We start from the raw sequence: 26,778 nt of genomic DNA on the forward strand, positions 1-26,778 counted from the left end.
TTAGGCAATATGATTCATAGAAAATGTAGGTAGAAGGATACAGTATTTTTCTTCAATATATATATATATATATAAATAAAATTTATGTGTATAAATGTGTGCATATATGGGATAAAAATATCTTATTTTCTCTGGATTTACATTCTTTCTTAATAGTATTGTTTGCTCTTCACCATCTTAAATAAAATTCACAAGCTTGAAAGAAGCCAAACCACTTACTAGCAAACCTATTTTCTTCTCTACTATTATCTTTTATTAAAAGGACCCCCCTCACTTTCCTTCAGATGCTAGCTATAGAAGATTCTTTAAAGTGAGAGAGGCTAAAACCAGAGGTAAGCTCTTTAAAACACTTAGCAAAAGGATTTCTCAAACACTCAATTATATAGGGAAATCTCTCTTTTTCCCACAGGGAATAATGTTAGAGGATCTGCATTGTAAATAAAGAACTTCAGTAGAGAAGGCCTTTTGGAAAATGCCCTTTTTTTTCTGTGGATCTACAGCTGGCTTATTGTATGTGATTTTAGGATACCAGGAAGGACCCAGCTGCACAATTTCTCCAATGAAGCCCTCCCCTTAGAGATTCGGTTCTTTGGATTAATAAACTGCTCCATTTAAGTAAGCCCTTGTCGACTTACAAGAATAAGCTAGGCTATGACCATTTATAACTCTGTGACTCAGCCAAAATGGCTTCCTTAGTGAATCATAATTTGGACAGCTGGAAGAAGAATGACAGGGCTTGCAGACAACCCCAGATGGTGTGAGGAACTAGATGGCCCATGCCAGGTGAAGACAGGACTCCAACACCGTAGTGCATGACTAGCAAAGGAATGGTGAACAAATGGTATGGACGATCACGTTTGCCAAGTTCACAGTTTATTAAGGAAAACTCTCCAGTGAGCTCAGGGAGGAAGAAGAGGAAATAAAAAGTTTAAAAAGAAACAACAACAAAAGAAGAAACAAATTTATTTAATATGCAATTATTAAAATGAAATACATTTAGCCCTGGCCAGTTGGCTCAGCGGTAGAGCGTCGGCCTGGTGTGCGGGGGACCCGGGTTCGATTCCCGGCCAGGGCACATAGGAGAAGCGCCCATTTGCTTCTCCACCCCCCCCCCTTCTTCCTCTCTGTCTCTCTCTTCCCCTCCCGCAGCCAAGGCTCCATTGGAGCAAAGATGGCCCTGGCGCTGGGGATGGCTCCTTGGCCTCTGCCCCAGGCGCTAGAGTGGCTCTGGTTGCGGCAGAGCGACGCCCTGGAGGGGCAGAGCATCGCCCCCTGGTGGGCAGAGCGTCGCCCCTGGTGGGCGTGCCGGGCAGATCCCGGTCGGGCGCATGCGGGAGTCTGTCTGGCTGTCTCTCCCCATTTCCAGCTTCAGAAAAATACAAAAAAAAAAAGAAAAAGAAAAAAAAGAAAAAGAAATACATTTATAAAAATTAAAATTGTTAAATTTATTTATTTTTAAATTAAATTAATTTAAAAATTAAAGAAATTTCAAGGAACCAAAACTACTTTATTCTAGCTACCACAACTTATCAAGATAATTGGCTCTTCTGATCCTAAATGCTCCTGTTTTTGGACAGGAGACTCATGTCCCCCTAAGGTGGAGCCTGAAGCAGGTCATCCTAAGTGAGTGGGCATACGGTCTCTCTCTGTCTCTGCCTCTCTGTCTCTGTCTCTCTCTGTCTCTGTCTCTCCCACTCTGTGCTCAGGTTCTGGAGAGAGAGTGGGTATATGTGACATGGTCCTGACAAAATCTCTCTCTACAGCTCTGTGCTCCTTGTAACTTGCTCTCAACTTATTTATTGAGAATAACATACTGTTTATTTCTAAAGATATTCTGCTCAGCTCTGGTTAATTACAGAGTTTAAGAAGAAAAAGGAACTAGGGAACTTGATGTCACATATGTCAAAATTTCCAGTCATGAAGAAGCGGGAGCTAATGTGTATTACATAATTAGCTGGTAACTTTGGACAAGTTACAAGTTACTTCATTTTCTATGCCCCAGTTTTCTCATCTCTAGATTAGTAATCGTTTTATTTATTCATTTTTAATTTTTTAATTTCAGGGAGAGAGAGAGAGAGACAGAGAAGAACATCAATCTGTTTCTATATGTGCCCTGACTGGGAATTGAACCACCAACCTTTGCACTTAGGAGGATGCTCCAACCAACTGAGCTATCCAGGCAGGGCAAGATTAGGAATCATTTTAGCCTTACCTTATAGTGCAGGGGTCCCCAAACTATGGCCCGCGGGCTGCATTCGGTCCCCTGAGGCCATTTATCCAGCCCCCGTCGCACTTCTGGAAGGAGCACCTCTTTCATTGGTGGTCATTGAGAGGAACACATTGACTATCTCATTAGCCAAAAGCAGGCCCATAGTTCCCATTGAAATACTGATCAGTTTGTTGATTTAAATTTACTTGTTCTTTATTTTAAATATTGTATTTGTTTTGTTTTTTTTTACTTTAAAATAAGATATGTGCAGTGTGCATAGGGATTTGTTCATAGTTTTTTTTATAGTCTGGCCCTCCAACGGTCTGAGGGACAGTGAACTGGCCCCCTGTGTAAAAAGTTTGGGGACCCCTGTTATAGTGTTTTGAGAATTAAATGTCATTAGGCTTCAGGCATGTTCAACAGAGGAGCAAGTAGTAAGGTGCTAGCTGTAGTGACCATAAGACGAGGAATGTGATTGTTCTCCAGAGGTGAGCATTGCATTAGGTTTTCTGTTTTGCTATCTTGCTTAATTCTCAAGACAATTATTTTAGGTGACTACTTTCAACCCATTTTTCAATTAAGGCAAAGTGTATGACAGACAGATTAACTAACTTGCCCCAGGATATAGAACTAGTAAAGCTCAGAACAAACGGCGATTCAGACCGAGGCTGGACAGGCTCCGGGAGGTCCCACATCTCCGCCTCTCCTGCGCCCCTCTTCACCTCAGCCCTCAAAGCTTCACTGTACTCATATAGCACTTCTAAAGGCTTCCACTGTACTCCTAGAGCAGCTTGCTGGGGGTTTTAGTGACTTTCTCCACATCCTGATTTTTTTTTTTTTCTTTTCGACAAACTTTTCCTTGCTAATCCCTCCTTCAGTGTATCCTTGTTAGCTTTGGGGACACCCCCCCTGGCTCGGCGTGGGCGTACGGGGCCAGCTTTCCCCGCCCCTTTCTACTGCCGTGGTTTAAAGTGTCACCAGGTGCCTCTGGTTCAGTTTCTTTGCTTTTAGCCCTCACAGGGGCAGGAGGAACTGAGGCTGGGTCCAGAGCTCATCAGTCCTGGGGTGACAGTGAAGGGGTCTTTGGGGAGCACGGACTCCCCTACAACCCCTTCTGCATTGGGACTATTGGCAGCAACAGAAACCCAACTGAGAGAATGAAGACTTTCGGGTAAGACCTCGACTCTGGAGAGTGTGCTGGGGAGATGGCCTGGGGGCCCTAACAAGGGTCTGTGTTTGTGCAGTGGTGATAAGATGAGAGGAGGTGAAAGAAGAGATGAGGGGAGACAGACAGGGACAGAGACAGGGAGAGACAAGCATGAGAGACGTAAGAGAGAGGCAGAGAAAGAGGGAGACAGCCACCACAGTGGAGAGGCAGGAAATAACAACCAGTTCTCTGCCCTAATGACCGTTTTAAGTATAAAAAACCCAATATTTCAAAAGGTAGTTTAATATTTCATGCATTTGATACTTAAATAAGCACAATAAAAGAGCTACACAAAACTAGATTATGTTATGAGAAAAAGTTCTACAATATTATTGAAAAAATATTAAATAATACCTGACAACAACAATAAAACCATTATTTAAGATCTTTCCACATTGCTTCTTGATTGGCGTCCTCACTTGCATTTCTTTTTCACCTATGGATGGAATGAACATTACTATAGACACTTAGAACATGCTGTTGCATAGATGAACGTTAAAAAAGAGTAATGAATGTAAGTTTGTGATTTCCACATTGAGTGGCTTGTCCAGGCACCCACCTTAGAGAGAACCCTGATTACAGGTGCCATTTTAATAACCAGTTTGCCAAACTCAACAAAAGTTAGCTATCAGTTCTGTTGAACTGGTAAGAACCGGCTGAATTCCACCACTGAGGAAAACTAAGGTGCAGAAAAAGTGGAATAAGCTGACCTGTGGTGGCACAGTAGATACAGTGTTGACCTGGAACATTGAGGTTGCCAGTTCAAATCTCTGAGCATCCTCGGTCAAGGCACATATGGGAAGCAACTACTACGAGTTGATGCTTCTTATTTCTCTCCCTGCCCTTCGTCCCCTTTCTATCCCCTCTCTCTAAAAATCAATAAATAAAATAAAAAAGAAAAAGTGGAATAGATAGAAATGGAAACAGATAAAAAACAACCACTTAATTGTTTTAAAGTAGGAGCTGAAAACATGAGATTTCATTAAATCTCTGAATAAGATTTCAAAGTTAAAATGAAAAACATAAGCTATGGTGAGATTTTCCCACCTACAGCAATTAGGTTTTTACCACCTTTAAAAATACTAAAGTGGTCCCCATGCAGAGGGATTCTTGTTTGAGTCATTTTCTTCTCTCCTTTTCAGGAAAATTCTAGTTTTCTTCTTTGTATGCAGTTTTCTGGGACCCTGGGCATCTGCAACTGTTCTCAAGCGTCGCCCAAGTAAGCGCCACAGTTTCTAGGTTTTGAAATATCACTTGTTCCCAGAGGAGTCAGGCAGGGCTGTGACTGAGTGAGGACTGAGTGAGGTGCCCGTGGTCCTTCAGACCCTCTCTGCAATCCTGCTTTGACCATGAGTACTCCATGGCTGCTTCTTCGTGGTCAGTGATGGGTATAAACAGAAGTCCTGATTGTGATCAAAGCTGGCAGGAGAGCCAGCCTGTGCCTCGCACAGTGTCTACCCGGTGCAGATGGTGATGCTAATGTTGGATGGATATATAAATGGATGGATGGATATATAGGAGCCGTTAATCTGGGGTTGGGGGTATTTGTTTGATGTACCAGGATGTCTGGGCCCGAGTTTTATAACTGTAAAAGGCTTTTTTCTGAAGTCTAGGAAGTCTTTGCCGTCAGGCGAGTCTCAGCCAGGCATAAGGGCGGTTCAGTTACCAGAGGCCTTCTGTGGTGGTGTAAAAACACTCCTTCCCTACAACCTTCCACTTGTGTAAGGAGCACCTCGTTTCATTTAGGATTCCTCAACAAATTGAGCTTGTGGTTCTTTTCATTTTCTTCTCATTACTCCTCCCCATTTTAGGATACTAACAATGGTCCAGTTGTTACCCTTATTTGATTTCTTAGAATGAGCTTATGAAATTAAATAATATGTTCTCTATCTTTTATTTAGGGGTAGTCAATCTGAGGCTCCACCAAATGTCTCCTGTATTTCACAAAGATTCCTGAGCACTCCCCACTCCAGAGCCGGATCAGGGATGCTCTGGATTCTTTTAGGAATTTTAAAATTTGTGGCGTTTAAGGAATACTTTCTAGCCCAAACCACCAAATGTTTTCTAAACAGGCTTCTGACACTGCACCATTCAGAATGTTGTGCAGCTCCAGTTCTAAAAGGAACAAATTCCTAACTTCCCCCAAAGGAACATTTTCCAAGCACAAATGATTAAAACACCTTTGCATCTTGGCTCCCTTCCAAGATGAGTCGAAATAAATGAATTACAATCATAGAGTTAAAGCCACATACACTACTTATAAGCAAGCTGTTTGGTATAATATAGTGCTTTAAATAATTGTTCAGCTCTTATTATTATTGATCTATTCCTCATGATCTCTGTAAGAGAAGAGATGGGATGACATGCGTTCTCTCTTGCAGGGTTTCCTGTCAATTCAATTGCTAATGGTGAAAATGAACTCTGTCCCAAAGTCAGGATCGGCCAAGATGATTTACCAGGCGAGTAGCCATGTGCCGTATTGAAAATTAAATTAATTTAATTTAATAAAATTAAGTTTAACTTCTAAATAAAAAAAAGAAAATACATGCTTTCTACAAACATATCTGACATATTCTTTTACTTGGGTAGGTTTTGGAAAGGAATGAAACCAATCTCAATGTGGATTTTTTTATTTTGTGTTCCCTTTCGGTAGGGTTTGACTTGATCTCTCAGTTCCAGGTGGATAGAGCAGCATCCAGAAGAGCTATCCAAAGGGTGGTGGGATCGACTGCATTGCAAGTGGCATACAAACTGGGAAATAATGTGGACTTCAGGATTCCTACCAGGTAATATAAAATTTTATAAATCTAATTAACTGCCTCTAGTGCATTTTAAAAAATGAGAAGCTATCCAGTGTTAGAGAATCGTCTGATGCTCAGTGTTTCTTGAATCATGATTTTATTTACAGATGAAGAAATGTATTTACTTACCTATTTAGTGCCTGAGCATATGAATGTTCTTCATGTTTTCAGCATGTAATTTACTTCCCATTCCAGGGCGGGAAAAATCACTGAGACTATTATACATTGATTCGGGGCATGTTTTTATTAGTCTACTCTCTGTTTTTCTGTAATTTGTCTGGTTTTGACTGAAAGGACCCTCTGTGAAAAGTGCCAGGGTTTAAGCATAAATTTAGGAACCAGAGTGGTTAGAGGATGCACAACGGTGCTGTTCAAATGTCCTGGTGCTGAAATGGAACCACACATCCAGTGCTTGGCTTCTGGCAGGAACCAAAGAAAAGCAAAATTAAAACAATGGTAACAGCAACAATGGTAGTGATAATAATAATAAAAACCCTCCATTTCATTTATCCCTTTCTCTGGAACATTTTTGTCCTTTAAATCATTCATTACTGAAGTGTGTTTGTGTATGTGTAAGTGCTGAGTCATACCACCATTATAGATGAGCTATATGGCTTTCAGCTTTATGTCACCTTATACCTTATATGTGATTATTATGATTATGTCTTAGTGCACCGCAAAAAAAAAAAAAAAAAAAAAAAAGAATTAAGATTTCTTTGGTAGATGAACAAGAAAATGGGGGCTTACATAGAAATTAAAGTATAAAGGTAAATAATAATGAATTAGAACAGAAAATAATATTATAGAAACTCTAGCTGTTTATAATAATGAAAACTTTGGTCAACTTAGAATATTCTGTTATAGTGCTAGATTGCAGATAGAAATTTACATTTTGAACATACGATAGTTATAAAACAATAATAGTGCACTGTATAAGTTATTTAAATAAATTTCTTAATTAACATTAAATCCTGTGGTTAGGATATTATTATTCATGTCTTATGGTGAAGGAAACTGAAGTCAAAAGTTTAAGTTACTTGCGTAAGGTCCCAGGGTTGGGAGGGGCTGGAGGATCACCATCCAGGCAGAAGGGCTTCAGAGGCTGTTCTTCTAACCATTATTTGATACTGACCCTGGAAACCATTCACTTTTGGAAAGAGTAAATGCATAATAACAGCTATTAACTTTTTTTGCTTATATTTTCTTTTCATGCACAGCAGTGGTAGTTGTGCCTTTAAATACACTTTAATAACTTTTTAAAATTATTAAGCAAGCAGGAGAGAGAGACAAACAGACAGAGAAGGACAGAAAGACAAGAAGGGAAAGAGGTCAGAAGCATCAACTCATAGTTGTGGCACCTTAGTTTTTCATTGATTGCTTTCTTATATGTGCCTTGATTGGAGATTGGGGAATCCAGCATAGTTAGTGTCCCTTTGCTCAAGTTAGTGACCTTGGACTTCAAGCCAGCAACCTTTGGGCTCAAACCAGTGACCTTGGAGTCATGTCTATGATTCCACACTCAAACCGGTGACCCCACGCGCAAACTGGTAACCCCATGCTCAAGCTGGTGAGCCCTGTGCTCAAGCCAGCAACCTAGGGGTTTTGAACCTGGGTCCTCACATCCCAGGCCACACTCTATCCACTGCACCACCAAACTGGTCAGGCATTTTTTTTCTTTCTTTATAAAGTAATTAAACATAACACAAGACTCCCAATGCTGATTTAATTTTCTCTTCTACAATTAAAGGTACAAGCTGAAGTGTCATTGACTTAAATTTAGAAACCAAAGGTCACAATGACTGCTAACTCTTTTTTTTTCATTTTTCTGAAGCTGGAAACAGGGAGAGACAGTCAGACAGACTCCCGCATGCGCCCGACCGGGATCCACCCGGCACGCCCACCATGGGGCAACGCTCTGTCCACCAGGGGGCGATGCTCTGCCCATCCTGGGCGTCGCCATGTTGCGACCAGAGCCACTCCAGCTCCTGAGGCAGAGGCCACAGAGCCATCCCCAGCGCCTGGGCCATCTTTGCTCCAATGGAGCCTTGGCTGCGGGAGGGGAAGAGAGAGACAGAGAGGAAAGCGCGGCGGAGGGGTGGAGAAGCAAATGGGCGCTTCTCCTGTGTGCCCTGGCCGGGAATCGAACCCAGGTCCTCCACACGCTAGGCCGACGCTCTACCGCTGAGCCAACCGGCCGGGGCTGCTAACTCTTGCTCATAATTTTTGTTGTTCCTCTCTAAGTGCTTCCAGTTATCACTAAATAGTTTTTTTAAATTTTTAAATTTTTAATTTTTTTTTTTTTTTGGCAGAGACAGAGAGAGTCAGAGAGAGGGACAGATAGGGACAGATAGGTACAGACAGACAGGAAGGGAGAGAGATGAGAAACATCAATTCTTCATTGTGGCACCTTAGTTGTCCATTGATTGTTTTCCCATATGTGCCTTGACTAGAGGGCTACAGCAGAGCGAGTGACCCCTTTGTTTAAGCCAGTGACCTTGGGCTCAAGCTGGTGAGCCTTGCTCAAACCAGATGAGCCCACGCTTAAGCTGGCGACCTCGAGTCTTGAACCTGGGTCCTCCACATCCCAGTCCGACCTTCTATCCACTGTGCCACTGCCTGGTCAGGCACTAAATACTTTTTAACAGGCTTTATCTCCTTGGCTCTCTGCCTCCCACAAACACTAAAAATTCTTGTTTACTGACAAGGCTTATTAAAATATGAATAAAGGAAGTAGAAGAAGGATGCAGGAGAAAGAAATACAGAGAGAAGGAGGAGAGCCAAAGACCTGAGATAGATGGAGTCCCAAACAGGCCATAAAGTCCATTCTTGGACAAGTTACTTAAACAAACTTTGCTTCACTTCCCCCAGTTTGAAATTTAATAACCCTGTCAAGAGTTGCTATGAGGAGTGAATGGTAATCAATGGAGAAGACTTGAGCAGAGCCTGGTACACGGTGTTAGCTTGCCATTAGTAGTGGAGAGCCCTAAGAGAGTGTGTGCATGTGGAAGTCTTTTCTCCTTGATGAAGTTTTTCTTTTTAAGCTGCTCTCCAAGTCCTACTCATTCAAAAACCAGGTGGCAAGACAGGCAGAGACCGGAATGCTTTCAGACCATGCAGGGAGTAGACTGCCTTGGTGTAAAAGGAATTTCTATGCTGAATAATATGGGCTCCAAGTGAGCAAAAAAGAAACTTATCAGCAGGATCTTCGTGAGAGGGAAAGGGGAGTACGGCATCTGGAATTAACGTGATAAAGTCACAAATTAGCCTTTTCAATTATTTTGAAAGATTACGAAATAATTTTTGCTGTTTGTATTCTTTGTTTTAAGCATTATAGTCTCACATTCTCAACTCATACTTGTCATGTTTGTTTGCTTTAATAAATACAGTCCTTATCTTTTTGGGGGGGTTAAGGTCAAAACAATTGTTTCAAGGTCTAAAGACCTCTTATCTTTTATTCAAACCCTATGGCTCTCCTTTTAAGATACTCTGTGCAGATTTGCAACGTAATGAAATAAATCATTTATAGATCCAGTTTCCTTTAAATTATGTATGCTGTCAAGTTTACTTTTTCATGTGCATGGCATATTTGCAAGACAGAATCTCAGGTGTTCAAAAAAGACAATGGGACTGACTATTCTATAAATTAGATTTGTGAGAACTTTTAAGTGGACTTTGGTATATACAAATACATATATATTTTATTAATTTGAAACCAAAAAGTTTTTTCTTCTCTTATAATATTGATATACTATCTTAGCCTACTTTAAAATATTAATAATGTGATAATCTTAATTTTATTTGTATATGTACACACAAGCACACACACAAGAATATGTGTATTATCTTAATGGATATGGAGAAAGACAGATGAATACCCTTGGTTTAACAACATGTTGTAAATGAATTGTTCTTCTAGCAACCTCAGCCACAACCCATTTTAAAAAGTCTTTATCATTCCATAACCAAGTCAGAAGTAGATGGGGACAGTATGTCCTATGCTCCTTTCAACATAATCTCTTTGCTTACTTAGCAGGAAAGATTGAATGTAGCACAAATTGGGAGAGATCCTTTAGTTAACCTCATGATGTCTTTGCAAAAGTCACTTAAGCAAGTTACCATAACTTCTAAAATCAAATCAAATACATTTTTCCTTCTAAAGACTAATGAAATTCTATAGTTTTGCTTAGTACATGTTTAAACAAATAAATAGATAACATAGATTTTAAAATAAAAAACCCTTAAGAAGATTGCTTTAAGGAAGAAAGAAGGACAAAGCATTAGGATTTATCTTCCTTACTTTTAAAAAAATTTATTTATTTATTTTAGTGAGGAGAGAGAAAGAGAGAGAGAGTGAGAGAGAAAGGGGAGGAGCAGGAAGCGTTAACTCCCATATGTGCCTTGACCAGGCAAGCCCAGGGTTCCAAACTGGCGACCTCAGCAATCCAGGTTGATGCTTTATCCACTGCGCCACCACAGGTCAGGTTTTTCTTCCTTCTACAAAAACCTCAAACCAGTGATGGGATTCAGCCAGTTTGCACCAGTTCAACAGAACCCATACTTAATTTTTTGTTGAGTTCTGCGAACTGGTTGTTAAAATGGCACTTGTGATCTGGGTTCTCTCTAAGGTGGGTGGCTGGGCAGCTGCCCAATGTAGAAATCACAAATTTACATTCCTTACTGATTTTTAACACTCATCTGCTCAACAGCGTATTCTAAGTGCCCATAGTAATGTTCATTCCATCCATAGGTGAAAAGAATTTGAAGGAACTATGCTTGTAATATTTATTTATTCATTTCACAAAACTCATTATACCTTTGATAAAATACTACATTTTAATTCTTTTGTGTTTGTTACTTCAGTACACAAACATATAATGTAAAGAGAAAAAGTGCCAACAATGAAACATAAATAATTATTTATTGATTTATTAATTGATTTTAGAGAGACAGAAAGAAGAGAGAAACACAGAATCATTCATTCATTTGTTGTTCCACTTAGTTGTGCGTTCATTAGTCACTTCTGTCCTGACTGGGAATTGAACAGATAACCTTGGTGTTTCAGGATGAAGATCTAACCAAGAGAGCTAACTGGCTTGGAACAAAAATGATCTGGTTAAATCCAGATTATTAGGTGAAAAGAATATTAAAATAATCTATTTATAATTTAAATTTATACTTGTCAAATTTCACCACTGAATAAAACTTTTAAAACTTATCTCCAACTCAAATTGAGGTCAGTTAAATGAAATGTGAACACTTCTATAAGATTTATAATTTATACAGCAGGCGATCTATTATGTTGTCACTAATGGAACTTAGTTTCTCCCTAGAAGTTATCCTGGAATAAGTAAGTGTATTCTGAAAATCTGAGGTCCAAAGGAAATATGACAAACAGAATCAATATTAAAAGAAAAGTTAAAATTGATGTTGGAGACATCTCCATTCTGGACATGTTTTCTTCTTTAGCTCCAAACCAAATCTTTTTAAATATACTTGTTAAAAAGTGCCTGTACACTTGACAGACAGAAAAGGTATTTAGTGAATTGAAAGCTTTGAAATAATTGTAGCATACATCACCAGTAATCATTTAAGAATGTATACTGGTGAAGGAATTAATTCAGTATTATAATAAAAACCAGTCATTTTAGAAAATAATAGCTAGAAAAATATTTGGATGATAAAAGAACACTCAAATGAAAAGTTTCTCATATTTATTTATATTATGTCATATTATATTTATTATTTTTATAAAACTAATAAAGCAATGAAATTTGTTGACATAGTTGACCCATGTTCTGGAGGTTTATAAAAATGTTCTCAGTAAAAAGTTATATATATATATTTTTTGCTACTATTACAAGAGATGGCAAAGGTTTATAGTTAAAGTCAAAGTAAAGCTAGAGAAATTTCACTATTGCTAAACATTATTAAAATTGAGGAATTTTTTGATTTTGAAATTTTTGACCCCAACAATATGTTTTAATGTAACTGGCAACAATGTATATGTCAATTCAATAAATCTATATGTTATTCATTTTAATTTATAACACATTAAGTCAGCATCCACTTATTTATTTAGTCTAGCCTTTCTCTTCTGTGCTCTTCACAAGAAGGGGGCTATGTAACAGGAGTTTGACCTGGAGAAAAGTTATTTGGGACTTTGGGTCTTGGTCCATATCTGTTCTCAGAAATGTCAAATATGATTATTTAGCAAGCAAAATTAACTGGCATCTAGTTTTCCTAGCATTTCTTTCTTACTTAGGAAATTTTCTCTACTTAGAAGAAAGAAGGTAGAATAAAACCGTCAAGTTCTCGAAAGGCAAAGTTTACACTTAATATGTCCTGATCTTTTGGTTTGTTTGTTTGTTTTGTGTTTGAAGTGTTGGTCCTCAGGCTTTAGCAGTTGGGTTTCAACAGAAGAAGAACCGGGTAGTTTTTGCAGCTTTCCCAGTTTCCACATAGACTGGAGGTGCGTTAGGGACACTCAAGGTCTTATGCTGCCATTTAAAGCAAGAATGTAGCAATGATGCAGACTCAGTTGTCAGATTGGGAAACAACTAGGTTGGAGCAGAGAATTAAGAACTGGTTACTTTCCCCTTGTCACACTTCCAGTGACAAACCACCGCTGCTAATTTAACATCCCACTTTGAACTCCCTAGAGAAGGAAAACCTGTTCGGTGTGAAAGAACAGTTACTGATTCTCAAAATGCTTATAAGGGCCTGGGATATAATTGTGGAGGGGAACACCCAAGCAATTATGGCAGTAAGCCTAGTGTGTTGTATTAAAAGAAAAAAAAATTAAAAGGTACTTTAATTAAGTGGTCTCATAAACCAGCAGAGCCAATTTGGATTCCAAACGATCTCTTCTTTCATTTGCAGAAGAAATGGTGCCAAGAACTCAGTAAGAATGTATTTCTTGGCTGAGAGGAAATTGCTGAACAGTAGCTCTTTAGGCAGTATAAATAGTGATATTGTTGGGATTGTGCGGCATTAGAAACTCTCCTTAGTTTTGAGGGAGAGTTTTTATTTTAAGTGTGTATTTTAAGATGGAGCATTAATGTACAGGAATAATTGAACTTCTGTGATGGTCTGTATGGAGAGTCGTGAAAGAACAAGCAGTACATGGTTTCTCACACTGTAGCTTTTCTGTGGCTCTAGAATCTAAAATAGCATAAGAGAATACGGTAATATGCATGGGTATAGAAAACAAGATCTATGTTTACTGTGTTAAAATTTTACTCAGGCATTTATATCCCAGTGGACTGCCTGAAGAATACTCCTTTTTAACGACTTTTCGGATGACGGGAAGCACACTGGAAAAGAAGTGGAGCATTTGGCGGATTCAGGATTCCTCAGGGAAGGAGCAAGTTGGCGTGAAGATTGATGGCCAAACAAAATCTGTTGCATTTTCATACAAGGGACTGGATGGAAGCCTCCAATCTGCAACCTTTTCAAATTTGCCCTCCATGTTCGATTCCCAGTGGCATAAGATTATGATTGGCGTGGAGAGGAGCAGTGCCACTCTTTTTGTTGACTGCAACAAGATTGAATCCTTACCTATAAAGCCAAGAGGCCAAATCAATGTCGATGGCTTTACTGTGCTGGGAAAACTTGCAGATAATCCTCAAGTTTCTGTTCCCGTAAGTATAAAGTCATACACTATGGCAGATTAAGTCAAAACCAGACTGCTAAAAATCAGTACTTCAGAGACCTTTGGTAATCATCTGAATGTCTTAAGCAATAAACAGTTATTCATCTTTTTTTTTTTTTTAAAGATTTTATTTCTTGATTTTACAGAGAAAGGAGGGTGGGTGGGATTGGGAAGTATCAACTCAGAGTTGCTTCACTTCAGTTGTTCATTGATTGCTTGTATGTGCCTTGACCTGGCAAGCCCAGCGTTTTGAACCAGAGATCTCAGCATTCCAGGTCGACACTTGATCTACTGTGCCAGCACAAGTCAGTTATTTATCTTTTTTTATTCACTCAAGTATTATTCAAAAACCCCTCAGTGCCTGTTTTGAGAAGAGCTTGTACCAGTTAGAATGGGGAATTGGAGGAAGTTAAGTAGATGGCTCCTGGTTTTTGGAGCTTAAAGTCTATTTGAAAGTTGCTACATGTTCACCTGGATTACCCAGAATCCTTCTGAGGGGACTTAAAACAAACCAAATCCAGTGTGGTACATATTATGCATTAATAATTAATGAGAAGATTCAAAGTAAGTTTAAGATGAGTGGTGGATTCAGTTAGTCAAGAATTTCACGCTTCTTGGAAGCAATGGACCTTGAAATAGAAGGATTTGAATTGGTAAAAAAAAGAGAAGAAAGTGTATTTTAGTTGAGAGGAAGAGCATTAAAGGAAAAAGAAGCAGAGAATAAGTAGGTCATGTTGAAAGATCTGAAGACTATCTGGTTTGGATGAAATGCACATGTGAAAATGTGAGTGAGTGGCTGAGTGAGTGTATGTGTGCATGTGTATGTGTGTGGGGGTGGTGATGAGGGATACTAACAGGAGTGTGGGAGAGGATGTTAGAAGCCATATGATGTCTGCTAAGCAAGAAGGAAAACTGCACAGAGGGCAAAATATTTGTTTATTTAGAAGTAGGTCTTGTATAGAGTATTATACAAGTAAAGGATTTTAGAGCTCTATTCATGATTTTTGTTATAGAGATTCATGGATATAAAGGTAAGGAATTATATAATGACACATAATTGTGCCAACAAGTACCATATAATCATATCATTTTTTTACTGGTAAACTTTCACTGAACAATTCTTTAAAAGGATATTTTATAATATTATGACAGGAATTTAAAAAAATATATCTTAAAGGACAAGTGTTCTTTTAGGTAAACTAAAAAAATTACAATAAATAAACTATGCCAATCTCTCTCTTTCTCTCTCTCTTGCTCTCTCGCTCTCTCAGAGCTGTTAAATTCTAGTCACCAAACTCATATCATGGAGTGTCGCAGAGGTGATACAAAGATTTTGAATTGTTTCTGTGCCCTTCTCCAAAGGAAAAAAAAACAACAACCCGGTTATCAGGCATCTCAGTAATGGAATAGTTCAAATGATTTATTTCCAAGGGAAGAATTGTGATTAGTGTGAAGGGTAGTGTGAAATTTCTATGTTCTGTGATGGACAGGAAACAATTTGTAACTGCCACATTACTGCTCTGGCTTGTAGACACTTGAAAAAGTATTTCTCCAACTAATGAGTTATCACATCTCAAGTGGCTGGGTCAGAAAGCCAATGGGACCACTGTTGTGCCATCTTGAATTTTATGCAATAAAATCTTAGCAATAACACTGGAGTGGTTTTCAGACAACATTGAACTTCTGCAATATCTAAGTCATTTCTGAGCCGTGAGGGAGTGGGAAAAGACCGAAGGGCACCCCTTCACTCTGATGTGTATCAATCAAGTATTTGTAAAATTGATCTATTGAGTCATTGACCTTGACAACCATTAGAAGTCATTATAATTCTGAATCCTTGATATGCGCATACTATTAAATTGTCTGATTGCCAGAGCAGTAAAATCACAATGTTATTTAATTATATTAGTATAATCTAATATATATTAAACTATTATAGTATAGCCAATACATTTATGACTGAGTATAGGTTTTCTGACAAGTCTAGTCTCACATCACAGTGGAGACCAGTTAGGGCCAGTTATCTTCTACTGTATTTATTCTTCCAAGTACAGGAATGCAGCAAAGAACCTGGAAGCTGGGGTTACGTTTGGTGCTGGTCCACCGAGGGGTTTTTTAGCCAGTCAGTATCGCTGATGTTAAAAGTACTTGAAGCAAACCTGAATGTTTATTTTTTCTTGTGTACTGAATTCTGACTCCCACACAAGGAAACACAAGAGACTTGGTATATTGAGGATATTAAAAAATTCCATATTTGATGATATGATGGTGGTGATGGTAGTGACAACAACTAAAATAAGTCAAGGATATAGGCCAAAATTTTTTTACTTATGGTACATTCAAGGACCGGCAGTGAAAATGCCAAACTCAAACTTGTCACCAAAATGTATTCCTCAGCTTTCACCCTGCCTGAAAAAAAGTATTGACTGCTTTCTAATACGTGCCTTGATGGGGCAGGGGTGCTCCAGCTGAGCCAGTAACCCCTTGCTAAGGCCAGCAACTTTGGGCTCAAGCCAGTAGCCATGGGGTCATTTCTGTGATCCCACACTAAACCCTGATTAGCCCATGCTCAAGCCGGCCACCTTGGGGTACAGCGTCCCAGGTTGACGCTTTATACATTGCATCAGGCCCTGTATACTTTTTAACAACAATGACAACAACAAAAAAATTTTAATACCTGTAATGTACCAATTTAATATTTTCAAAATTCTTTCATTCCCATTAACTTATTTGAACCTTGCAATACTTTTATAAGTTAACAAGTACAGATAGAATCATCTCCCTTCCCCAGTTGAAGAAGTACTCTCAAACAGGTTTCTTGGCTTGTAAGAAACAGCGTTAGGTATAAAACTTCTCAATATTTTTTGTTTTTGTTTTTTTGTATTTTTCCGAAGCTAGAAACGGGGGGGAGACAGTCAGATAGACTCCCGCATGTGCCCGACTGGGATCCACCCGGCAAGCCCACTGGGGGGTGACACTCTGCCCACCAGGGGGCGATGCTCTGCCCCTCCGGGGCGTCGCTCTGCCGCGACTAGAGCCACTCTAGCGCCTGGGGCAGAGGCCAAGGAGCCACCCCCAGCGCCCGGGCCATCTTTGCTCCAATGGAGCCTTGGCTGCGGGAGGGGAAGAGAGAGACAGAGAGGAAGGAGAGGGGGAGGGGTGGAGAAGCAGATGGGTGCTTCTCCTGTGTGCCCTGGCCGGGAATCAAACCCGAGACTTCCGCACGCCAGGCCGACGCTCTACCACTGAGCCAACCGGCCAGGGCTCCAGGTATAAAACTTCTAATCTACTTATTTTCTACTATGCCAACTATCTTTCCTCTGATAAAAAATAAAATATATGTAACTATATGCATAGAATTTTCAGAATTTACTTTGCAAGACAAACAATTTTTGTTTAAAAGAAGGAAGATTTCACAGTATAAAACATGTCCTCTGACATTAATTCTACTTGTTTATTTGCTTAGTGAATGTCATCGTGTGCTTATACACGGGGTAAACAAAGTTAAGTTAATCATAGCTCTTATATTTTTTAGTCAGTAGAGGGTAGGGAGTTGAAATAGTGAATAATGACAATATAACACCATGAGGACCATGACAGTGAGTGGAAGCACATGGAAAATCTCACTCAGATCAGAGTCGGGAGTGTGAGAGGGAAGCCAAGATGTTTCCTAAAAGATACGATGTCTCAGAGGAAACCTGGGGATGAGTGAGAGTCAGCCAAGAGAAGGAAAGGTCCAGGATTCTAAGCAAAGGGACTCTTATTTGGGAATTGCCATATATATCAATTCTTTCCTTTTTAATCTTTATTAGTATTCCTGCACTGCTTTTCACCTTTGTAGTCTAACAGTAGTCAAACAGTCCTACTTGTCCCTAGACAAAGCCCACTGCCCACAAGTTATTTTTATGCCTTGTTTTTATTTTATATCCTATGATCTTACCAATTTGGCCAAAACTGATGTCTCTGACAATTACTGAAGATTAAGTGAATACATGTCTCTTGAAAGAATGATGAGTAGTGGTATCCACATATTCTGGGAGGTAGAAGAAGTATAACAAAAAGGCACCCTTTTCTCAATTTAGAGACAGAAAATATTCAATATTACTGTGTGAGAAATTTTAAATTATAATGAAATGTCCCAATGGCATGAAAACATCAGAGAACAAGGTACTTTCCAATTTTTCTTCATGAAAATAGATTCCTATTAATCTTTGACACTATCCATGAACTGAATACTTTTTTTCAGGATCAGCAGTTGCTTTTGTTTTTTTAAGTAAATCAAAAGCAAACATCCCTTCTGAAGGCATTTACAGATATCAAGTGGTAGGCGGAAGAACTACTTAATAAAAAAGGCAGTTGAAAACAACATTTGACGGAGTGTCAATGCTAAAGGACTCGTTGATATTGTACTTGTTTGTGATTTTTCCCCTATCTATTCTATCTTTTGTGTCTTTTCCTTTTCTAAATTGGAAAAGGAAACCAAGTTCAGGAGGTTTCCGTAAGGCTTGCAATATAGTTGCTCACGTGGTCTCCAACTCCAACACCTTCTCATGGTTCATGGTTATTTAGTGGCTTTGGAGCATTTTATATTTTTTCCCAATGTACTGCTGTAATGCATTGTTAGTTTGATTTTACAGCAATAAATCCCATGTTCTCTATTCTCCTTTGTGCCCATATTTTAGGATGGTGCTATTTATCCCCCCGCAAAGCTCAGTTTCCTGGCAGCATATCATAAAAACATGCTATTTTGTGACAGGTTCTTTATTGTTTGTTGTCAGCATGATTGCCTAGGAGAGTGATTCTGTACAGCTCTATTAGAAAACAAAGTTAGCCTTTTCCCCTTTGCAGGGATTGCACTAGGGATCTGGGCTTGTTTGAGGGAGGATAAAAGTTGATGCGGCTTTACAAATTTATGACTCAAACCTTTGTCCTTTTCCCTGTGCACGTTCCAAATGAATGTGGAACAGGATTAATCAGACAGAAATAATGCTTTTAAAGGTATATTTCAAATGGATAGCTCTATATTATTTTTTTTTGTTAAATTCAGAAGAAATACAAGAGTAAATAGAAAGAACCAGAAAAACTATGATTGGAGGAGCTCTCTGTACTTTTCTCTACTCCACAGAATTAAATCATACTAGCCTTCAAATGGAAAAAATGGTGTGTCATAGTTGACAATATGGGAAAATCAGTTAGGAGGTTGTGATTAATATTGTTTCTGGTATTTAAGAAATGTTATAAGAAAGTACGTTTTTAGTGATTTAAGTAATGTGTAATATCTATCCTATGCATAGTTTTAAAACTATTCATTTGACGTAGAAAATTGTTTTAGACAAGTGCACCTTTTACAAACACTCTGTCACTTGGAGGTGATAAATAAATACAGAAGAAATGGTAATGCTATCTGAACGTATTCATAGAAAAATAGTTTTAAAAACACTTTGGTGGGACTTGATTGAAATATTTTTGAATGCTGGCAGTCAAAGCAATTTTCTTGGAGGTGAAACGCAGCCTCTTGAGCTGTAGACCGTAGGGACACCAGCTGGATTTCCCACTAGGTGGCAATGAAAGGAAATGCAGGCAGGAAAGGAGACACTAACAGAGCAGGAGCCCTGACTGGGGGAAGGGACTATGGGTAACCAGAATACTATGGGTAACCAGAATACTATGGGTAACCAGAATACTATGGATAAGCAGAATACTATGGATAACCAGAATACTATGGATAAGCAGAATACTATGGATAACCAGAATACTATGGATAACCAGAATACTATGGATAAGCAGAATACTATGGATAAGCAGAATACTATGGATAACCAGAATAAAAATGAAATGATGGTCAAACTTGCTTTTAATGGAAATTTTAAAACAGTGAAAATTTTTTGTGGCCCCTGCTGTGCCCATATTGTTGCAATAAAAAAAAAATCAATGCAATCAGGTTTTCAATTAAGACGTGTATGGGCCAAGAGCATAAAGAAATCTTTGTTAGATGGACTGCGTGGCTATAAGGCCAGAGGTTAATTCAGTGGCAGCCTCCTTCTCTTCCTGTTAATTTCTGTATGGTGAGTGGTTGCGGTTACAACATGTTGTCAGTAACTCATGGGCTTTCAAAGCTCGAGGAAACTAAGTCCAAAACTCTCGGTTCACAGGTGAAGAAACTGAAACCCAGCAGGGAAGGGGACTTGCTCCAACTTGTAATCAAAGCCAAAAAAAGTAGTATTAATTCTTTCTTTACTATATCTCTTAAGCATCTCTATGCATTCATTTGTTAACATTAAACAACTCTTAAATACCTGCTCAGTTATAGACAGAAATTATAGATTGGATGGAGCTTACCTTCATTCTGGGGAGAGGAAATGGACATTATGGATAAATGAGTAAATGTACGTTATACCAGGTGGTCATAAATGCTGTGGCGGAAAATAAAGCAAGAAGTTGTTGTGCCTGGAGAGAGGTTTCATTGAGAAGAAAATTTTTAGCAAAAACCTGAAACACTTACAAGAATTAGCGTGTGGATATCTGGGAAAGAAAATTTCAAGAAAGAGAGAACATGGAGGGACAGGAGACTGGGGTTGGTGATGTCTGCTATGTTTGAGGACACATCAAGACCAGTGTGGCTGGAATGAGGCTGAGAGAAGTAGGCAGCGGGGTAACATTATAAAGTGAGGATGGGGACATTGTATTAGCATTTTGGATATCCTGCTGTGTAAGATGGGAAGCTATCAGATGGTGTTGGGTAGATAATCAATATGTTCTCATTTATGGAAAGCATCTTTTTGGTTACTGTTTGAGAATACACCGGAGGAGGAGAGAAGTAAAGAATATTTGGGACAACCTTAAGAGAATACCTTAAGAGGCTATTGCAGTAATTCAGACAAAGGAGATCTTGGTTTGGAAGAAGGTGGGAATTGTGGATGTGGTGCACCTTGGTCAGATGCTGATATATTTTAAAGATAAAAAAACCAGGATTTGAAATGTAAGAGAGAAAGCAGAATCAAGGGTGTCACCAATGTTATTTGACATGACTAATTACAAATACAGAGGTGTCATTTACTGAGATGGGAAAGACTCTTGTCCCTCCATGTTCTCTCTTTCTTGAATTTTCCTTTCCCAGATATCCACATGCTAATTCTTGTAAGTGTTTCAGGTTTTTTGCTAAAAATTTTCTTCTCAATGAAGACCTCTCTCCAGGCACAACAATTTCTTGCTTTATTTTCCGCCGCAGCATTTGTGACCACCTGGTATAATGTACACTAAGTTCCAGTGAGAATATTAGGAGTTAGTTTGGAACATCTAAGCTGATCACTAGCTTAAACATGTAAGCGAAGATACTGGGCAGGCAGTTTGATATGCTCTGGAGTTAAAGAGACAGCTCCAGCTGGAAATAAAACTCTGGGAGTTATCAACATGTATATGATATTTAAAGCTATGAAACAAGATGAAATTACTGAGAAATAGTGTGATAGAGATGTCCTAGAACTGAACCTTGAAACAACTGACATTTAGAGGTTGCTGAAGTGAGGCAGATTCAGCCAGAGACTATGAGAAGCAGCTTGTAATGTAAGTGAGAACTAGCAGATTGTCATACCGTGAAGGTCAAGGGAAAATAGTATTTCAAGGAAGATGGAATGGTCAATTCACTCAAATGCTGTAGATGGACCAAATAAGATCCATCTTATTTGAGGACTGAGAGTTGACCATTAGGTATAGAAACCAATGTGGGTGAACTTGAGAAAAGACCCATTGGAGTATTGGGAGGAAAAACTGAGCTGGAAAGAGATTAAGAGAGAATGGAAGGGAAAGGAATTGAAGTCAATGGATATAGGCAACTCTTTTGGGTTTTGTATGAAGGGGAGCAGAAAACAGGGTGGCAGCTGGAGAAGAATGTGGCATGAGGGGAGGTCTTTTTTTTTTAAGTTGTCAGATAACTCAGAACCCCTCACCATAACTCAGGATCCCTCACCATAACTCTTCTTGATGCTCTACTACAGTAGCCTCTTTCTGTCTTAAAGGATCAGGTACTTATTACCACATGGATCTCCTTGAAATGCTCTTTTAAATTAGGCCACTTTTCCCTATCCATATCCTTGCTGCAGACAAATATTGTTAGTCATCCAATAATTAGTTACCCAATAATAATTAAAATTCCTTAGTTTAGAATTCAAGGAAGGACATCTGTCTACTTCTTGTGACAGCAATTCTGGCTCTCTTCTCTGTATCACTTTCCACCCTTGTGCCTTGTTACTGTCACCTCTTTTCTGCAGAACTCTGTTTTCCTCATCTCTGTATATGAGCCCTCACTGTTTCAGGGCTCTGCTCACATATGACAGTTATAGGATCCTCTTGCTGATGACCTTAGCCATATCACACGTCAACTGCAGTAGTATTTATTATCAACAGCATTTTTTTTTTGGCTTAGATATGGCCTACATACTAAACCTTTTTGTGGCTTCCATAGATTGATCAAAGTATATGATTGTGTTATACAAAGATATGTTGAATAAAAAAATGAGTGTTGGCCCTGGCCGGTTGGCTCAGCGGTAGAGCGTCGGCCTGGCGTGCGGGGGACCCGGGTTCGATTCCCGGCCAGGGCACATAGGAGAAGCGCCCATTTGCTTCTCCTCCCCATCCCCTTCCTTCCTTCCTCTCTGTCTCTCTCTTTCCCTCCCGCAGCCAAGGCTCCATTGGAGCAAAGATGGCCTGGGCACTGGGGATGGCTTCTTGGCCTCTGCCCCAGGCGCTAGAGTGGCTCTGGTCGCAGCAGAGCGACGCCCTGGAGGGGCAGAGCATCGCCCCCTGGTGGGCAGAGTGTGGCCCCTGGTGGGCGTGCCGGGTGGATCCCGGTTGGGCGCATGCGGGAGTCTGTCTGACTGTCTCTCCCCATTTCCAGCTTCAGAAAAATAAAAAAAAAAAAAAAAAAAAAAAAAAGAATGAATTACTACACACCAGGTCTGCTACCTTCAAGTCTACCGTTCTCTTGCCTTTCATCATTCTGCCTCTGCCTTTGGTATGGTTCAGACGATTGCCACCAACTCATGTTTAACTTCAGTTCCTAGCACTGTGTTTGGAATTGTGTGGCCTTGTCTACACAGAGTTGGAGTAATTTCTCATTTCAAAGCAGCTCAGAGCCTCCTGCTGAGCAACCAAGGAGCTCCACCTGGAGGAGGTCCCTTATGATAGGAACCAAGATTTTCTTATAAACTGAGAAGGGTGAGAATTCAAGTATTCTTTTCAATATTTTTTGCCACTGAGTAGAGAGAGGCTTTATGAAGCATATCTCTAGTTAAAAAAATTTTTCTTTGAAGAGCTAGTTCTTAGATGTTTTATACTGAAAATATTTAATCATAATTCCATTTGCAAAAAACAAAAAATCAAGTCTTGTGCCATTCTCGTTAATATAGAACTAAGTTCCATAGTTTGTTAATAAGATTCTCTCTCAGGAGGAAAAGATGGTTGTCTGCTATTTGTTTTTGTTTAGTTCTTATGAAGAGTTTATATACCTTGCTCATTTTTCTAAACAACTTAGCAAAATAGCTAGAAATTACTAGTCTTACTAGAAGAGTAGAGAATTGAGGCCAAAATTACTTGTTTTATGAGGTTATCAGCTGGACACTACTTTAGCTTAGGCTGGATTATACCTTGGTTTTCTAGAAAACATGACGTGATAATGCCACACTAGGCATATGTAAGGCACCTTATACTCACACAAATCAGTTTTCCCTGAGATAGTGGTGAAGTATTTTACATTGAGAAGACAGACTGTGCTCAGGCATTTTCTGTACTGTTGAACAGATTCAAAAGAAAAAAAATTTTTTTTATTTCTTTGCTTGGGTTTTTCTTTAGTCTTATAAACTGTAAACTCCTTGTAGGGAGGAGATGATCTCTGGTTTCCCTAGAACAGCGGTTCTCAACCTGTGGGTCTCGACCCCGGCGGGGGTCGAACAACCAAAACACAGGGGTCGCCTAAAGCCATTGGAAAATACATATTTATTATACAATACATTTTTAAATAAAATATGTATTTCCGATGGCTTTAGGCGACCCCTGTGTTTTGGTCATTCGAGGACCCCGCCGGGGTCGCGACCCACAGGTTGAGAACCGCTGCCCTAGGACGTTTCCTTTGTGCCTGCTTTATACAGTGGCTTAAAGATGTTGCCTGAAGGACTAAGTCAAAATATTTGTCAGATATATTTCATCAGTGTGCTTGCAAAGAGAAGAATGATTCCAGGTAAGAAAATGAGAAACACGTGGAAGTCAGCATTTCAGATTATAATGAAAGTGACTTTTACCAAGGACCTCTGCCAGTCTTCCTTTGGAATAATTAACATGCAAATTGGAATTCATATTGCATGCGAAAAATGATTGTTGTGTAGATGATTATTAGTGCATAGGTGGTGTTTATGTGGATGCACAGATGTGTGCAGAAACTTCTGACCTGTGTTGCGTTCTCAACAACCCAGCCTGTATTTACAGATGAATCACATTTCATTGCCGCATTATCTTGTGCCACAATTGCATCTCACATATTTAAACAGGTGTGCGAATTTATCCAGAGAGAATTACATTTCTGAGAAAACAGCTTAATGAATCACTTTGCATTTGCAATAAGTATAATTAAAGTCTCTCAAGGTGAATACGGTATAAATTATTTTTGAGAATTAGAATATTGCACACATGCACAGAATCCATTCTTAGTTTGAGTTACCAATTCACAAAGGACTTAGTGAGTAAAATTATATATGGTCTTTCTTATTTTGAGAGTTAAGGAATGGAAAGATAGCTTTTCTTATTCTGGTAATATTTTTATTTGGTCATTGAGAAAAAGTTACAAACTTTTCCCTAGATGATATTTTATTATATAGATTAACATGTACCTGCATATAGAAATAGCTGTCAGTTTTTAGAGGAACATTAGAAATTTTGCTTCTGGATATATTTCTGTAACAAGCATGCAAATAAGGGAAGGTTTGAATTCTTCTGGAAGTTTCTTAGTATAGTTCCGAAGTTTTCTAGCAGATCTTGGAAACTAGCTTATGCAGTTTAATTTCTAGATGATTCTTTCCTATTCATCTTTAATACAAACATTCAGCCACCACATACCATGGTTACCTCCTTACAAAATTGTAACTCATTCTGCATTATTTGGGGAGGGTGACCAGGATAGTAGAGAAAGTTCTTAATTTAGAGTCCAACCCCATTTGGAATGCTAGCTCTGCCGTTTACTAGCTGTGTGACCTGTGGCAAATAATTTAACCTCTCTGCTTCACTTCACCCAGGTGTGATGTGTGTGCCTCAGAGTCTTTTGAGGCACTGTCATGTATTTAGTATTCATTAAGGAAAAGATTGCTCCATTCTTTCTTTTATCTTTCTTTTGAAATTTCCACTGCAATTTAGAACGAAACCAAAATAAAATCTCAAGCAAACAAAAATACTCCAATAAAAATAGTGTCTGGTTAAAGTAATTTCCTTACCAGCAAGACATTGTATAGATTGGAAAGCATTTTTTTAAAAAAATGTCAGTATAATATTATTAAATAACTTAAACACAAAGATCATTTTCATAAAATTCATAGATAAATTTCCATCTTAAAATATGTCTTGATTTTGCTGCTCATTTTCTTTTTATCTGACTTAACTCGTTGTTCCAGATGTCCATATTTTCTGGAGCAATTGCATGGTAAAGTTGAGAGAAACAAGAATAATGGAGAAAGAGAACTCTAGGGCAGTTAGAATCATGTGAGAAGAGGCACCGGTGCAGGAAGGTGAAAGCTTAATGTCTTAGTTTCACCTTTTATAAAATAGAAAACTTTGTTTTGCTTAACTTATGCTTCATTGTGGGTAGCAGGGAAGGACTGCGCCCTCCATCCTCTCCAGTTTCGATCTTCCATCCAGTAACTTCAACTCTGGGTGTTCCTATAACAGTGGAAAAAATGTGTCTAACTTAATTCTAGATTCAGCAGATCTAGGGTCCATTTGGCGGATGGGATGGTATGCAATTCACTACTGGATGAAAAAAAAAAATAATGTTTAGATTTGGAACCTGGATACTTAACTAAACATTTGTATAATACCAGAAGAAGTCAACTGACCGAGAGATATGGATCTGGCTTGAAATGCCCAGCAAGGAACTTGCACAGTTTTAGAGGAGCCAGCAAGTCATGCGCCAGGGCTGGCTTCCTGTGGGATACCTCTTCGTCTCCTGAGGCTTTCAGATTCAGATCTGGCCACTTTTCCTTTGTTCTGTTTCTTTTCTGTTCCCCCCTTCTTTCTCCTTTAGCATCTGCTAAAATGTAAGAACTTGTCAGGACACATTTAGATTTCAAGTGTTTAAAATTTTTAGATCTCTGCAACAAATGAATAAGATTATACCAACTTTAAATATTTTTATTATCTTTTCTTTCCTCCTGAGTTCTAGATTTCCCTCCCATTCCCGCCATTTCTGGTCCTTCCTATTTCCATTTTGAGCCGTGACCACTCCATGGAGACTGTCTTCCCTAGCATGCATATTTCTTCCAGGACCAGATTTTCTTTCCTCTTCTTTATTCCTGCTGCCACATCTTTTGCCACCTGTCCTTAATCTTGTCCCATGCGAACCTCTGGCACATATATTTTCTATGGAGTTCAGTAGGCCTGGGATCCAATTCAGATGCTGACACTTACTGGCCTGTAACTAGGATAGTTCTCTGTTTTCTTTGGTCTCATTTTAATAGTATAATCTACTTCTTGGGGGTGTGGTGAGGACAGAAATAGAAAACTAGTGCCAGTGATCCGTTTCCTGCCTTGGCTATGCTGGAGTAATGCAGGGCTAAAGACATCTGCATTCAATGATCAGAGAAACGTGGGAAGGGCTTCCAGCCCATTTCCACGGGAAATATATATTTAAGGAATAATGAAAGTTCTGGTCCAC

The 26,778-nt window shown here is 39.0% G+C and overlaps 1 protein-coding gene across 1 annotated transcript in view; it reads left to right on the top strand.

The window, feature by feature from the left end:
* Positions 1–812: 812 nt before the first annotated feature.
* COL9A1 (collagen type IX alpha 1 chain) overlaps positions 813–26,778 on the top strand; it is a 98,448-nt gene continuing 72,482 nt past the window's right edge. Inside the window, exons 1-6 of the mRNA XM_066360291.1 lie at positions 813–893; positions 3,088–3,380; positions 4,559–4,635; positions 5,798–5,875; positions 6,070–6,202; positions 13,461–13,857. Of these exons, the coding sequence (XP_066216388.1) occupies positions 813–893; positions 3,088–3,380; positions 4,559–4,635; positions 5,798–5,875; positions 6,070–6,202; positions 13,461–13,857 (1,059 nt within the window). The remainder of the gene's footprint in view (positions 894–3,087; positions 3,381–4,558; positions 4,636–5,797; positions 5,876–6,069; positions 6,203–13,460; positions 13,858–26,778) is intronic.

The sequence above is a fragment of the Saccopteryx leptura genome, chromosome 1, assembly GCF_036850995.1.
Source record: "Saccopteryx leptura isolate mSacLep1 chromosome 1, mSacLep1_pri_phased_curated, whole genome shotgun sequence".
Classification (NCBI taxonomy): Eukaryota; Metazoa; Chordata; class Mammalia; order Chiroptera; family Emballonuridae; genus Saccopteryx; species Saccopteryx leptura.